The 13,104-nt window shown below is 40.3% G+C and overlaps 1 protein-coding gene across 6 annotated transcripts in view; it reads left to right on the forward strand.

The window, feature by feature from the left end:
- mindy2 (MINDY lysine 48 deubiquitinase 2) overlaps positions 1–13,104 on the forward strand; it is a 91,969-nt gene that overhangs the window by 19,297 nt on the left and 59,568 nt on the right. For all 6 annotated transcript variants that reach the window (XM_069910295.1, XM_069910290.1, XM_069910291.1 and 3 more), the window contains exons 5-6: positions 5,085–5,187; positions 7,859–8,001. In XM_069910295.1, the coding sequence (XP_069766396.1) occupies positions 5,085–5,187; positions 7,859–8,001 (246 nt within the window). The remainder of the gene's footprint in view (positions 1–5,084; positions 5,188–7,858; positions 8,002–13,104) is intronic.

Here is a 13,104-nt window from a genome sequence, read left to right on the forward strand (position 1 = left end):
AATCAGATATTAAATAAAATCACAAAAATCAACATACCAAAAAATCCAGAGATCTTTCTTTTAAGTAACATAAGTAGTAAAGAATCAGGCCTCAAATTGGATAAAGTGCAAAAAAGATTTATTATGATACCCTTAGCAGTAGCAAAAAAATGTATGATGTCAACTTGGAAAATGGAAGAGAGCCTGAGAATACAGCAATGTTACATGGAAATGAATAAGTGTTTTCCATTGGAAAAAAAATCACAGCTAATTGAAAAGACAAAGTTACATTGTTTGAAAAAAATCTGGGAACATAACAGAAAGAGCTTGCCTCAGACCTCCATCTCCTAAAATGATAAGAAGACAAAAACGATTAGATTTGGTGTGTAAAAGTAGATGACACATTTTTCTTGTTTATCCCTTGTGTGAAGACGTTGTTTTATGGTTTTATTGCATTGTATGTTTAATATTTATTGGTTTTGGAGGGGGGTGGGAAGGGGGAAAATATCACTGTATATTTAATGAGAAATGTCTGTACATATTTTGGTTGATATGGTTCATAGTGTGAGAAATCAAAAAAATTACACTTATTCAAAAACAATTTGTTTTGAGAGCAGGTTAATTCACTGAGAACTCTGGGATACCAACTCGTTAGTTTAATTTCGATTGAGGAATTGTGTACACATTCTGATAAATTACCAGCTGAGGAAATGAGAAAATTACTGCATGTTTTTTCAAATTAAATTTTCATTGATGTTTTGATAAATTCAACTTCTTGAGCACTTTAATTCAGAGTATCTGTGTTAATGCAGCAAAGCATGTGAGATTTCTTTGAAATATGCAATTGGTGTTATGTGATTATATTTTGAAATGTGATTTATTGCTGGGGATTGAAATGCAAGGAACTGAGAATTGCACTTGGTTATGCAAGAATTTCTTTTAGCCATAGTATATTTTTTTTATGCAGCAAATGTTTGAAAATACTCACCTTTAGTTATTATTTATAGCATGGAAATGAATTAAAAGGAAAATTTCAATGTTAGGAATCTCCAGAATATTAACATTGGCACATCCAGTGAGTGTTGAAGTTTGAAATTGAATGTGTTTCTGAAGAGACGATGGGGAAAAGATTAGATTAGATTCCTGGGGAAATGGAATCCAATTATGTGGAGGTGAAATCTACAAACCAGGTGGTTTACATCTTAACAGACACGGGACCAGTGTCCTTGAAAGGACGTTAATGCCACTAAGAAAGTTTAGATGCAGTTACTGGGAAATTGGGAACTTCATACACAAGTGCTGTAGAAATTCAGCAGGTCCCACAGCGTCCATAGGGGGAAAATATATAGAACCTACGTTTTGGGCCTGAACCCTTCAAGGTATGAGCAAAAAACAGGCAGGTGCTTCAATAAAAAGGTGGGGAGAGGAGGGCAGAAGGGGCAGAGGAAGGAGCACTGGCCAACCCTGAGGTCATAGGTGGACAAGGGCAAGAAGGCAGGAGAGAAAAGCTGGGAATTGATCAAGGCAGGGGGTGGGGTAGCTCTGTGTAGGTACAGTTGGAGACGGGGAGAGCAAATGATTCAAGATAATGTTTTTGTCATGTAATAAAACAGAAAATGTGATATTACACCAAATTTCTTTTAGTCTACTGTTGGCAGACAAAGATTTGCTATCAGCAGAAATGGCTCAGCTCCCTTTATGAGAGTGAGAGAGGCAGCTGGAGGAATGGGGATATAGGTTGGGGAAAGGAAGAGATGGAGGGGATGGATGCTAATGGAAACCAGAGAAGTCGGTCTTAATGTGGTTTGCAAGGTCCTGAGATGGAATAGATTTTCTTGTAGTTTGAAGGTGGCCTCAGTTTGGCAGTGCATGAGACAGACATGTTGGCATGGGGACAAGGTAGGGAATTGAAATGTGTGGCCACTACAAAGGTGCTCAGTGAAGTGATTTCCCAGCCTGGTGAAGATGTGGGCCATTGAGGAGGAGGTAGGATAGGAGATTGGTGGTTCTTATAAATTTACTTTCAATGAGACACCAGTACAGGTATTCCCTGATTTTTGACTGTAATTGGGACTGACGGATCGATCGCATCTCAAAATGGACACAAGTCGGAACTTTGCCATTGCACGTGGAGTACCAAAGTCTTCAAACTTTTTAATCAAATGTTGTATTTGACAAACTATGATGGATACAGGGCATGTAAGAGCCAAAATGTGTGTACTTTGTTAGTCGGCATCCTGTGGTCCATAGGCTGGGCATGGCCATCTTGATCCCTGTGCACATGCGCAATGGGTTCACATATTGGAATTCAATTGGCGCATGCGTGAGTTAAAGGCGCCCTCCTGTGCTTGCGCATGCAGACAGGAATCAAGGTGGCCTGTCTCCAGAACAGAGGAGAATGTAGGCAAGAGACAAGGTCTTTACTGAATCTTCAGTGACCTCTTTGATGGTTCTCCCAGTCATCAGGGTAAACTGTCTGATGATACAGTACTGGCGTGGTCCTCATTGTTCCTATACACAGTAAGTTTGTCCAGTCTGGATTAAACTCCACCTGCCATTTTTCTCCCCAAATCTGTAACTGATCTATATCTTGTTTATTTTCTTTGACTCCCTATACTGTGCACAACTTAAGTCTTTGTATCATCGACAAACAATATTTTCATCCACCTCATTTATATATAATCACATGGCTCTGTGACATAGCCTCAAGATTCAGAGTAGTAGATTTAGGACAGATGAGGAGGAATTATTTTTTCCCAGAGGATGGTGAATCTGTGGAATTGTAGCCCAATTCATGACTTCCAATACTGATCCCTGCGGTACACCACTTATCACAGGCCTCCAGCCTTCCACCTCTACCTACTACCTTCTATGAGCCAGTCTATTTTGTATCCAAACTATTAACACGTGTGCATCTGCTGAATCAGCCTACTATGTGGGACCTTGTCAAATGCCTTACTAAAGTCCATGTGTGTTACATCCACTGCTCTACTTTCATCAACAATCTTTGTCGTCTCCTCCGAAAACTCTTATCATCTTGACAAAACATAAACTGTCCTTGATCTGACCGTGAGTTTCCAAATACATACTGGTCCTATTCCTAAGTATCCCTACCAATAACTTTCCTGCCACCTATGTGGGGCTTACTAGCTTATCTCCTGGATGATTCATTTTTTCCTCTTCATTAGCCAAGGTACAACATTAGCTACTTTCTAGTCCTCTGGGAGAACCCCTGTCACTAGTGAAGATGCAAAGTTCTTTGTCATTTCACTTGCGTCTTTCAATAACTTGGAATATATCTCATCAGACTCTGCATGTCTATCTTAATGCACCTCAAAAGACCCAAAACCATTTCTTTCTTGATCTCAAAATGCCCTAATGCATAAACACCCTCACATGATGCTCTCCCACAACTGTCTATGACCTTCTCTTGGTAAAACTGGTGGAAAGTACTCATTTTGTAACTTGCCCACTTCCTCTGACTCCAAGCATAAATTCCCTCCTCTGTCCTTGAGTGGTCCTTTGCTTTCCCTCTTCATCCTCTTGTATATTCTATGTGTCTGTGGTTATAAAAACATAAGAAATAGGAGCATGAATTGGCCATCTAACCTGTCGAGTCTGCTCCGCTATTCAATGAGATCATGGCTGATCTGATGATCTGCTCATCTCCACCTACCTACCTTTTCCCCGTATCCCTTAATTCCCCTACTTTGTAAAAAAAAATCTATCCAGCTTCGTCTTAAATATATTTACAGAGGTTGCTGCCTCTGCTACAATTCCACAGATTCACCACCCTCTGGGAAAAACAGGTCCTCCTCATCCGTCCTAAATCTACTACCCTGAATCTTGAGGCTATGTCACAGAGTTCTGGTCTCGCCTACCACTTACCTACCTCTATCTTTTCTATGCCTTTCATAATTTGGTTTCTATTAGATCCCCTATCATTCTTCTAAATTTCAGCGAGTACAGTCCAAGATGATTCCTCTCCCTCTTGTGTGGTACAGACTGCTTCCTTGTGGCAAGTGCCATAGAACATGGGAATATTGGCACCCTGAAATAAGAGGCTCCTGAAGGATGCATGACACTAAGATATGGAATACAAGATGGGAGTCGTGCAGGGGAGATTGTACATGCTAATCATGACACAGTTATGGCTACCTCATTACAATAAAAAGTTGTTTGCACCAAAGTCAGTACAGATATTGTCACTAGGGCTCGGAAAATGTTTTGATGGTCAGGAATTCTTTTCTTTACTACAGAGGAGGCTGAGGGGAATTTAATCAAGGTGTATAAGGTTTAAAGGCCAAGGTAGAACAAATTGGAAGCCTGGAAGAGAATATAACATCTAGAGAACTGATTATATGGTAATGAGTTACAAAATGAAAAACTGAAATGCTGGAAATACCTCTTGAAATTGGGTAAGACCATAGAGACCATGCTGTAAACGAGGTTATCTGGCCAGTGAGTGAATGGAAGCAGAAAAATGAAGATATTGCAAAATGTAGAGAGCAAAAACCTATCAGGCTAGGCATGTCCTATATTTGTAGAAGAATGAAAAATGAGGAGAGGAAAAAATTTTAACCTATGTCACAGATGGGCCACTGAAGTTATTGAATTCAGACAGCAGACGAGGTGAGGTTCCTTAGCTGGCTCCCTGTAGTAGTGTGGGAGACCATGGACTAGTGGGCAAAATGAGATGGAGGACTAAAGTGGTAGGTCCAATATCCATATTTATTTCATGGAACAGTAATAGGGTGAGTCCCTATATACAATTCCGTACATCTTGCTGCATTCAGATACGAGACTTTCTGAGGATAGGAAAGGTTGTACTTTCAGTTTGCATAGTGGTCAGTGTAATCTGTTATTTTAGTGACATGAAGCTTTACACCTTTTAAGGCATGTTTAGGATTGTAAGTTGTATAAAATGAGGATGTATGGACAAAAGGACAGTAGAAACTCAGCAGGACCCAAAAGAGTTTCACCAGCACTTTTGTATATTAACCACAATCACAGTGTCTGCAGACTTTCTTGTTTCACTACATGTATCGACATAATTTGTTGGAGGTGTCACTTTTAGCTTTTGTGCTGACAATTCTGTTTTCTAGAATGCTGATCTAACGAAAGCAGTGGGAATGTGCAGTTACAACCAGCTGGTGGAGAAGATTATCTTCTGTAAGCAGTCGGAGAACAGTGAACTCGTCAGTGAAGGTAAGGGAATAGAAAGTCATCTTTTCAATAATACGGAATAAAAACTGGATTTTGCTCAGAGTCGTATTGGCGGGCAACTTCAAAACCATATTTGTGTGGAACCCGTTTGAAGCAATGGAATACAGTAATTGGGAAGCAAAAATGACTGAAAACAAAAAGCCTCCAAATCTGCAAGCACATCAGTTCTAGACATTGTGATGGAAATGAGCTTTGAGTAGCTGAATAATCTGGCTCCATAACAAATTGATTACATGTGGTTTTATTTTAAAAAAAATACATGCATTTCCTTTTTAAAAATTGTTGGTATTTAGGGGACTTTGTAATGATTATTAGGTAATTAAGTTTTTTGAAGCGTTAAAGAGTGGAGTCGAACAGTTATCTCTGCGTCATCTTTAGCTTGGAACTGAGTTTCTGAGCCCCGTTGATCAAGTAAAAACCAAATGTGTGCTGGATCTTGTGATGAATTATGGTCATATGAGCACACAGTCTTCTGAGCCATTTCCCAACAGGTGCCAGGCCCCAATTGAATAAGGCTCCGTTCAGCTAGGGGCCTTTATGACTAATTGGCTGGCCCTGCCCCAAATTTAACTATTCTCATAACTGAAGATCAGGGATTAGGAAAATGTGGCCATGGTGGGTGGGTGGGGGAGAGAAAAACTGGACATGTGGCTGGGACACTTTGCTATGGTGTGGGTCAGTTGGCATCAAGCCCTGGGGGAAGCTGTTGTTGAGGACTGGGCGCTCGGATGCTCAGGGGAGGCCAGGGTTCAGAATCTGAATTTATTGTCATGAACAAGTCACAAAATTTGGTGTTTTGCTGCAGCATCATAGTGTAAACGTTCATATTATGAACCATTTTACAACCATAATATAATAATAATACACGAAAAGTAAGACAGTGTCTCTAGTTCGTTGATCATTCAGGAATCTGGTGGCAGCAGAGAAGAAGCTGTCTTTGTGCCATTGAGTGCTTGTTTTTAGGCTCCTGTACCTCCTTCCCTGATGGTAGCAGAGTGAAGAGGGCGTGGCCTGGGTGGTGGGGGGTGTTTGGGCAGAGAGGTTGCCTTCTTAAGACACCACCTCATGGAGATGTTCTCGATGGAGTGGTCTGGTGCCTGTGATGTCTCAGGCTGAGTTAACAACCATCTGGAGTATTTTCTTGTCCTGAGATTTGGCACCTCCTTATCAGATGCAACCAGCCAGAATGCTCTCCATGGTCCACCTGTAGACGTTTTCGCGAGTCTTTGGTGACATACTGAATGGTTGAAGAACCATGAGATTTTGAGGAGGTCAAGGAGTTGTGAGCAGTCCTTAATGTATGTATACCAGTCAAATTTAGTTGGTTTCTTCCAGACCTTTACCTACTACATAAAAAAATATTTTAAGAATGCTGTTATTCTTCAAAATGTTGAAGGAGATGGAGTGCTGGGAGCTGGAGAACCAGGGGAAGTACAGAGGTTTGCTTGCTTCACCGGAAGCTGGATTGAAGCTGCAAGGAACTTTAAGGCCCTTCTATCATTTAGCATTCCTGGTGCATTCATGTTGTTTCTACCTGGATCACACTTGGAGATGATATTACCTCTCTGAGTTCTGTGGGAAGTGCAGCAAGATGCCGGGATAACTGCACGGTGAGTTAGGAGATCAATGGGAGGCAGCAGGCTGGCCTTTGGAAGTTCATCCTGTTATAATTGGAGGCAACAGTTTTAAAGTTTGGTTTCATTTTACAAAAATGAATTCGATATTAGATTTTAGCACAAAATTCGATTAAATTCTACCAATTACTGGTTTTAAAAATGTCTTTCTAATTACTAGGCTTTCCTTTGACGTCAGCAGGCCAACTGTAATTTCAGATGACATCATTTGGGGTCGGGTTGAGGAAGGGGTGTGTTGAAGAAATGCTTAAATTAGCTGCTTTCTAATTAGGACAGCAAAAGTAGCTCTGAGTTGCCCACACACTGTTTTATATTTAGTGTTAATGCTGAATGAAAGAGGATGTACATAATAAACATCACGAGCAGGACAAGCTGATGTATTGGTTTACGCAGTCCAAAGCAAACAATGATTTTTATTTTAAATTTTCTTCTTGTCTTGGGTTGTCAATGTTGGCTTTAAATAAATTGGAATGGAGAGGAAGACACTGGTCTTCTGAGCTCAGACTTCAACAAAGCATCGGGATCCCTGAGGTAACAGTGCATGGAGAGATGGGGAGATGGCTGCAGTTTTTTTTTTACCCATTGCTATGAATGTGTGATCTGATGAACTACTTAAAAGTTGTCCCTTACTTACCCAAGAATATTCACATATAAAATAAATTTGGGATTGTGCTTTGCAATATTTCTGGCTGGAGTGATCTGACATTTTTTGTGTTGTACCGTTAGTGTTTGACACATTTGAAACCATTAGCCAAGTTATTGTTGTAAATGTATATTTAACATATGAGTACTACAAATAAAACTTCATTTTAAAGCATGATTTTAGAGGAAGCTGAATATCTGTCTTGGGAATTTTATTCATTTCGTCAATACTAATACCAGAAAAGCATTTTTGAGGTAGAAATTGATCACTAGCTCTTTAAAAAAAAAAAGTACAGTTAGCTGTAAATATGTCTGTAACGATTTTTCTGATTCATGTTTGTATTTATAACTTAAATAACATTTTTTTATTTCTTAAGGTTATGTTGCAGAACAGTTTTTGAACAACTCAGCAACTCAATTGACGTGCCACGGCTTATGTGAACTGATTTCAACGGTTGAAGAAGGAGAATTGTGTGTGTTCTTCAGAAATAACCATTTCAGCACTATGTCAAAATACAAGGTATTAATTCATATTTTCAAAGATGTTGGCAAAGACTCCGTGCTGTGTATTCCAAATGTCCGTAGAAAGAGGACAAGAATTTACTCTGCAAGATTATCTTCCAAGTACGGTAACTGATCAGAGTGAACATGCGTCTGTTAATCCTTGAGCTGTGGAAATGTTTCTCATGAAAACTAGCCGGTGAACATTATATTTCTCTGTCAGATAGCAAATTTACACAGGATTTCATCTCTTCCCAAGTCAAGTGGACTTCAGAATTGAGCCAGAACTTCCTGAGTGCAAACTTTATTGAAATCAGATTTGCTCTTGGTGTTAGTGATGTCATTGAGTTTGTATCCAATGTGTATGTGATATTTTACCATGAAGCATTTGCAGATGGGTTAGAGACTCCATTTGTAACTACATAATGGCGCTCAAGATCAGCCATTCTCAAGGGGGGGGGGGCATACAGCACCCCCCCCCCCCTACCAGGAGCCAGAGCACATTTAAGAGGGTGGTGCATAGACTGAAATCATAAGTATTGAGGGGGAAAAAAGGCTATTTCCACCTGGTTTTATGCAGTTTGAAAGGGTAAGGTTGTTGTTAATTGGGAATCATTTACAGCCATGGAGATGTTCTGCCGTTGACTTTTTTTGGGTGGAAGAAAAATTAAAGTCAGAGGCATAAATTGTGTGACCAGACTCTGAGATGGTGGATGACCATAGCCACCAGTCAATAGCAATTTTGTCCCATTATTAGTGCTTCAGCACCAGTTTGATGGTGGTCCTTTGGACGCAGGTTGGAACCATGACCTGTTGGCAAGGAGAAAAGAAGGATGGCTGTGAATTTGCTCCCCCACTAATCTGCATGTGATCGAGAACTTGTGAAGCTTAGCTGGCGGACACCTTCACACAGGTCCACTGTTTCGAAGGCAGACCTGACTTCAGAAGTAACTGCATTCAGGAATAGTTGAGGTGGCTGTCACTGCCTTCATGACTTTGCTCACAGTGAGCGTAACTCATTAAGCTCAACGGAAAGTGTTGTGCTATTACCAGCTCTACCGTCTAGCTTTGCATTTACTCCATGTTGGTAAGCAGGCCCTGCCATAGTGTCTGTGACTTCTGGCTCCCATGATTATGCAAAGATTGTATTTGGATTCCTCGTCAAGGGAAAGGTCTGTTGACTTGAACCCTTCTGACCTGGCCCTCAGTTGTGAGTTGACTTCACGGTTCATCTGTAGTTTACGATTTTGGAATATCCGTTCTTTCCTCTTAGTCATGCAGTGTTCTACACGCTATTGGTTCTTGAGATGAGAAGGTTGTCTGATCACAAGTAGCTGAAGAAATTAACCATGCAAGATTCTTGGGGGCTTGACAGGGTAGATGTTGAGATGTTTCTCACGGTGGGAAAATCTTGAAAGAAGGAGAATAGTTTTAAATTGAACTGTCCTCACAAGAACTTCTCGTAGAAAATGATGAATCTCTGGCATTATCCATCTCCAGAGGTTTATGGAGACTGGATCATTGTCTTCTTCCTCTTTAAATACCCACAATGTCTTTGAAAGATCAAGGAACTGAGGCCAGTGGGGATTTTGCAATGCACCTCAACTGTCAGGACTGTACTCTGGGCATTGGTACAGCCATTCGAACTATAATCCCACAGATCCAGTGACCAGATTTTCACTGATGCTATCATTTATTTGTCCTCATCATTTTAAAATATTCTTTTTTCTGTTTTTCAAAACAACACTTTGTTTTCTCATGTTACATTATTTCATTTGCCATCATCTGAAATGTCCACTTAATTTCCCTTCATTCATTGTAATAATCAAATATGACTTCATTATCAGCAAACGTTCATTACGTGTTATTTTGTTGTAGGTTTCAGGTAGCTAAGAGTCCATTAGAGAAGCTTATCATCCTGAAAGGAGATCTATTCCCTTTTCAGTTGAGTAACAAATACTGTCCATCCTAATTCATGACTCCTAACTCCTTAAGTCCTTCAGTATTTTGTCTAGTAAATCATCAAATTCAGATCCACTGTGTGGATTTGTTCTCCCTTTACCATACAATTCTGATTATCCAAAATGGTCAGGACCAGGCCTATGTCAGATAAATGTTTTTTCAGAGAACTGGTCTTTTTTTTCCAAAACATCCCAGTGGCAACAGCAAATCTCTTGTATCAATGTTTAAATAACAAACAAGGGAAGGCTATTTTTAAGCATTAAAATAACATTTAAATTTCACCCAAAAAATGCTGTCCGCAACGCCACCGCTGATCACAGAGACCACCCAACCACCCGGGCCAGTGGAACATTCGCTGGTGAGTCAACAGGCTTCTGTCTCCCGGTCACTGGAGCTCCTGGCACCTGAGTCCCGACTCTGACTCTAAACCTACCACAAACGTACGCTGGGGAGTCCGGTGTGTGGTATTAGACTAAGGGGAGGGTTCAGAGTTGGGAGCTCTGGTGTGCCGGGGAGGAATCGCCACTGAACCAGAGATCCCGTTCCTGCCCAGGAGGCCGCTCTCCTTGATGATGCCGACATGAGATTCTTCTGACCGCTTGCGGCTGGGAAACAACGGCATGCAACTTGAGAGAGAGAATTGGAGAAAAAAGTCAATGGGGGGAGGGGAGGTAAAGAAGAAATGGAAAGAGAGAGGGGAGGGAGTTACCGGAAACTAGGGCAATCGTTGTTCTCATTTCATGTTGGGTGAATTTTTTTTCCAACCTGTGAGGTTAGTTTAGCTCCAGGTGGAAAAAAGAGGATTTCTGAATTGTTTCGGATATCCTCATTTATCTGAAACTTTTATATATAAAAAAAAATTTAGGATAAGTAACGATTTTGGAGAATCTGATTTTTGGATAATTGGAGTTGTACTGGACAATCAAAAGAATCTCAATATATAGTTTACATTCTATTAAACCATTCTAACTGATTCATCATCCTAAGGTTTTCTTATTGCTGCCTTGCTTTCTTTACCTTTAGATCTAGTATACTCTGGACAACACAGAAATTTAAATTGTCCCCAAAGTTTATTTTCAGTTTGCTCTATCTATTAATGCTGTTAGCACACAGCTCATGCAGCTTGCGTTTCATTCTGACTGGTGCTATCTGTGTGGAGCTTGCTCTTCCTTCCTGTAACTGCGTAAATTTCTTCCCACAGTTCAAAATCGTGATGGTTCATAGATCAGTTGGCTCCTACACATTGCCCCAATAAGTGGATAGGTGGTCGGAGTAGTAGAAGGCAGCAGATTGTATGAATGATGACATTACTTAGAAGTGGGAGAATGGGACAGATGGAACTGCACATAATGGACTAAATAGCTTCCTGTGTTGTACTTGTTTCTAGTTTCTTGGAGTAGTTCAATAATCTAGTGATGTTGACAGATCAATGTATCCACCTTTTCTACAAGCCAGGAAATGTCTTTTAGAGCCTCATTTTTCCAGTTCTTCAATCACCTGAAGTTCATCATGTTTTATTAGACCCTTGATTCCATGTTAACATGAGAACATGTTAAATAGGAGTTCAAATCTCAGTTTTCTTTATTTTTTCACTCTTTGCCTCTAAGTGATTCACATCCTTCTTGATATTCTTTACCATATATGCCGTTGTATAGACTGACTCTAGAATTTCCACCAAAAATGTTGGTTTTGAATAAGATGACCCCCCCCCCACAAAAAAAAATCTGGTACTTACTGCTGACCAGTGGATGCTGTTGAAAGGAAGTCACAATATTTGAATAAAAAATTATCATCGCAAGGTTTAGATATTATGTTATTATTTTTTAAATCAACCACTGTTGGCTCCTGTAATAGGCTTTTTAAAGTCTGTACAGAGCCAACCGCAGTCGGACCAGGCAGGTGGACCCTGCTGTGACTTCACAATTAACTAATGGGGCATGCGCGAGATTGCGTTGGAGCCAGCAGGAAGATGGTGGTGGTGTCGAGACTTCGTCCTCGAGGTAAGAATTTAAGACTTTGTATAGGACGACCCTGATTTTAAGGTGAAAAATTTAGTTTTGAGCATCGTCCTATACAATGGCATATATGGTACATTAATATAGAAGCTTAATAGATGCCATATTTCTTGCTGATCTATCATATTTCTGTCTCTTGCTCTTGATCATTTTTTAATGTCCCCATTTACTTGTTCCCAAAATACTATTTCCTAATATTGCTCATGTTTTCAACATCTAATGGTTTATTATTTTTTCAAAACTCTAGTTCCCCTTAGATGGATTATTTCCCATACTCTTGTTTTTCAGTGAAATGGACGTTTCTGAATTATAAAACATGACCTCGTATGCTTGTTTATCTGCTGGGAAGCCATGCATTCCCATCAGCCAATCTACTTGGATAGTTCACCCATTGTACTTGTGTAAATGGTTTTATTAGATTTCAAAACTAAATTGCAACTGAAGAGAATATTGCCCTTATAATGTGAATTCCTCATGATAATATTATGAATCAATCCTTTCTCCACACAAATTTAAAACTCTTAATACAGATTTAAATCAGAAATCCAGATCGTGTAGCATCTGGCTCACTGAGTAATGTTTCCTCTGCGCCATTTCAACACATTGGAACCCTTTTCTTGCATCTGCCTTGAAACCTACTAGGTTCACTGGCAAACTTATTATGATTTTTTTAAAAATAAGATGACGTCTTGTCCAGATCTTCCAAAATATCTGTCTTCCACAAACGTGACTTCCCCTTCACCACCATCAACTTAGGCCTCACCCGCATCTCCTCCATTTCCCATTCATCTGCCCTGGCCCCCTATGCCATCAAATATACAAACGCCCTTATCTTCACCTAGCACCCTACCACCCTCTGCATCCAGCACATTATCCTCCGATTCTCTGGAGTTTCTGGCACACAACAGGATCCCACTACCAGACATCTCTCCGCTCCCTCTGTGCACTCATCCTTCCCCACCAATTCCACCCCCCACCCTGGGACAGAGTGTGTCCTTTGTTAGGAATTCCAGAATCCAGTGACAGAGAGGGATGTTGAGTTCCAATGAGGTCCCCTTTCAAAAAAACGTGGCTTCCCCTCTGTTACTATCAACTCATCCCTTAGACCCATGTCCTCCATTTCCCACACATCTGCCCTGATTCCC

Source organism: Narcine bancroftii, chromosome 14 (assembly GCF_036971445.1).
Source record: "Narcine bancroftii isolate sNarBan1 chromosome 14, sNarBan1.hap1, whole genome shotgun sequence".
NCBI classification, from domain to species: domain Eukaryota; kingdom Metazoa; phylum Chordata; class Chondrichthyes; order Torpediniformes; family Narcinidae; genus Narcine; species Narcine bancroftii.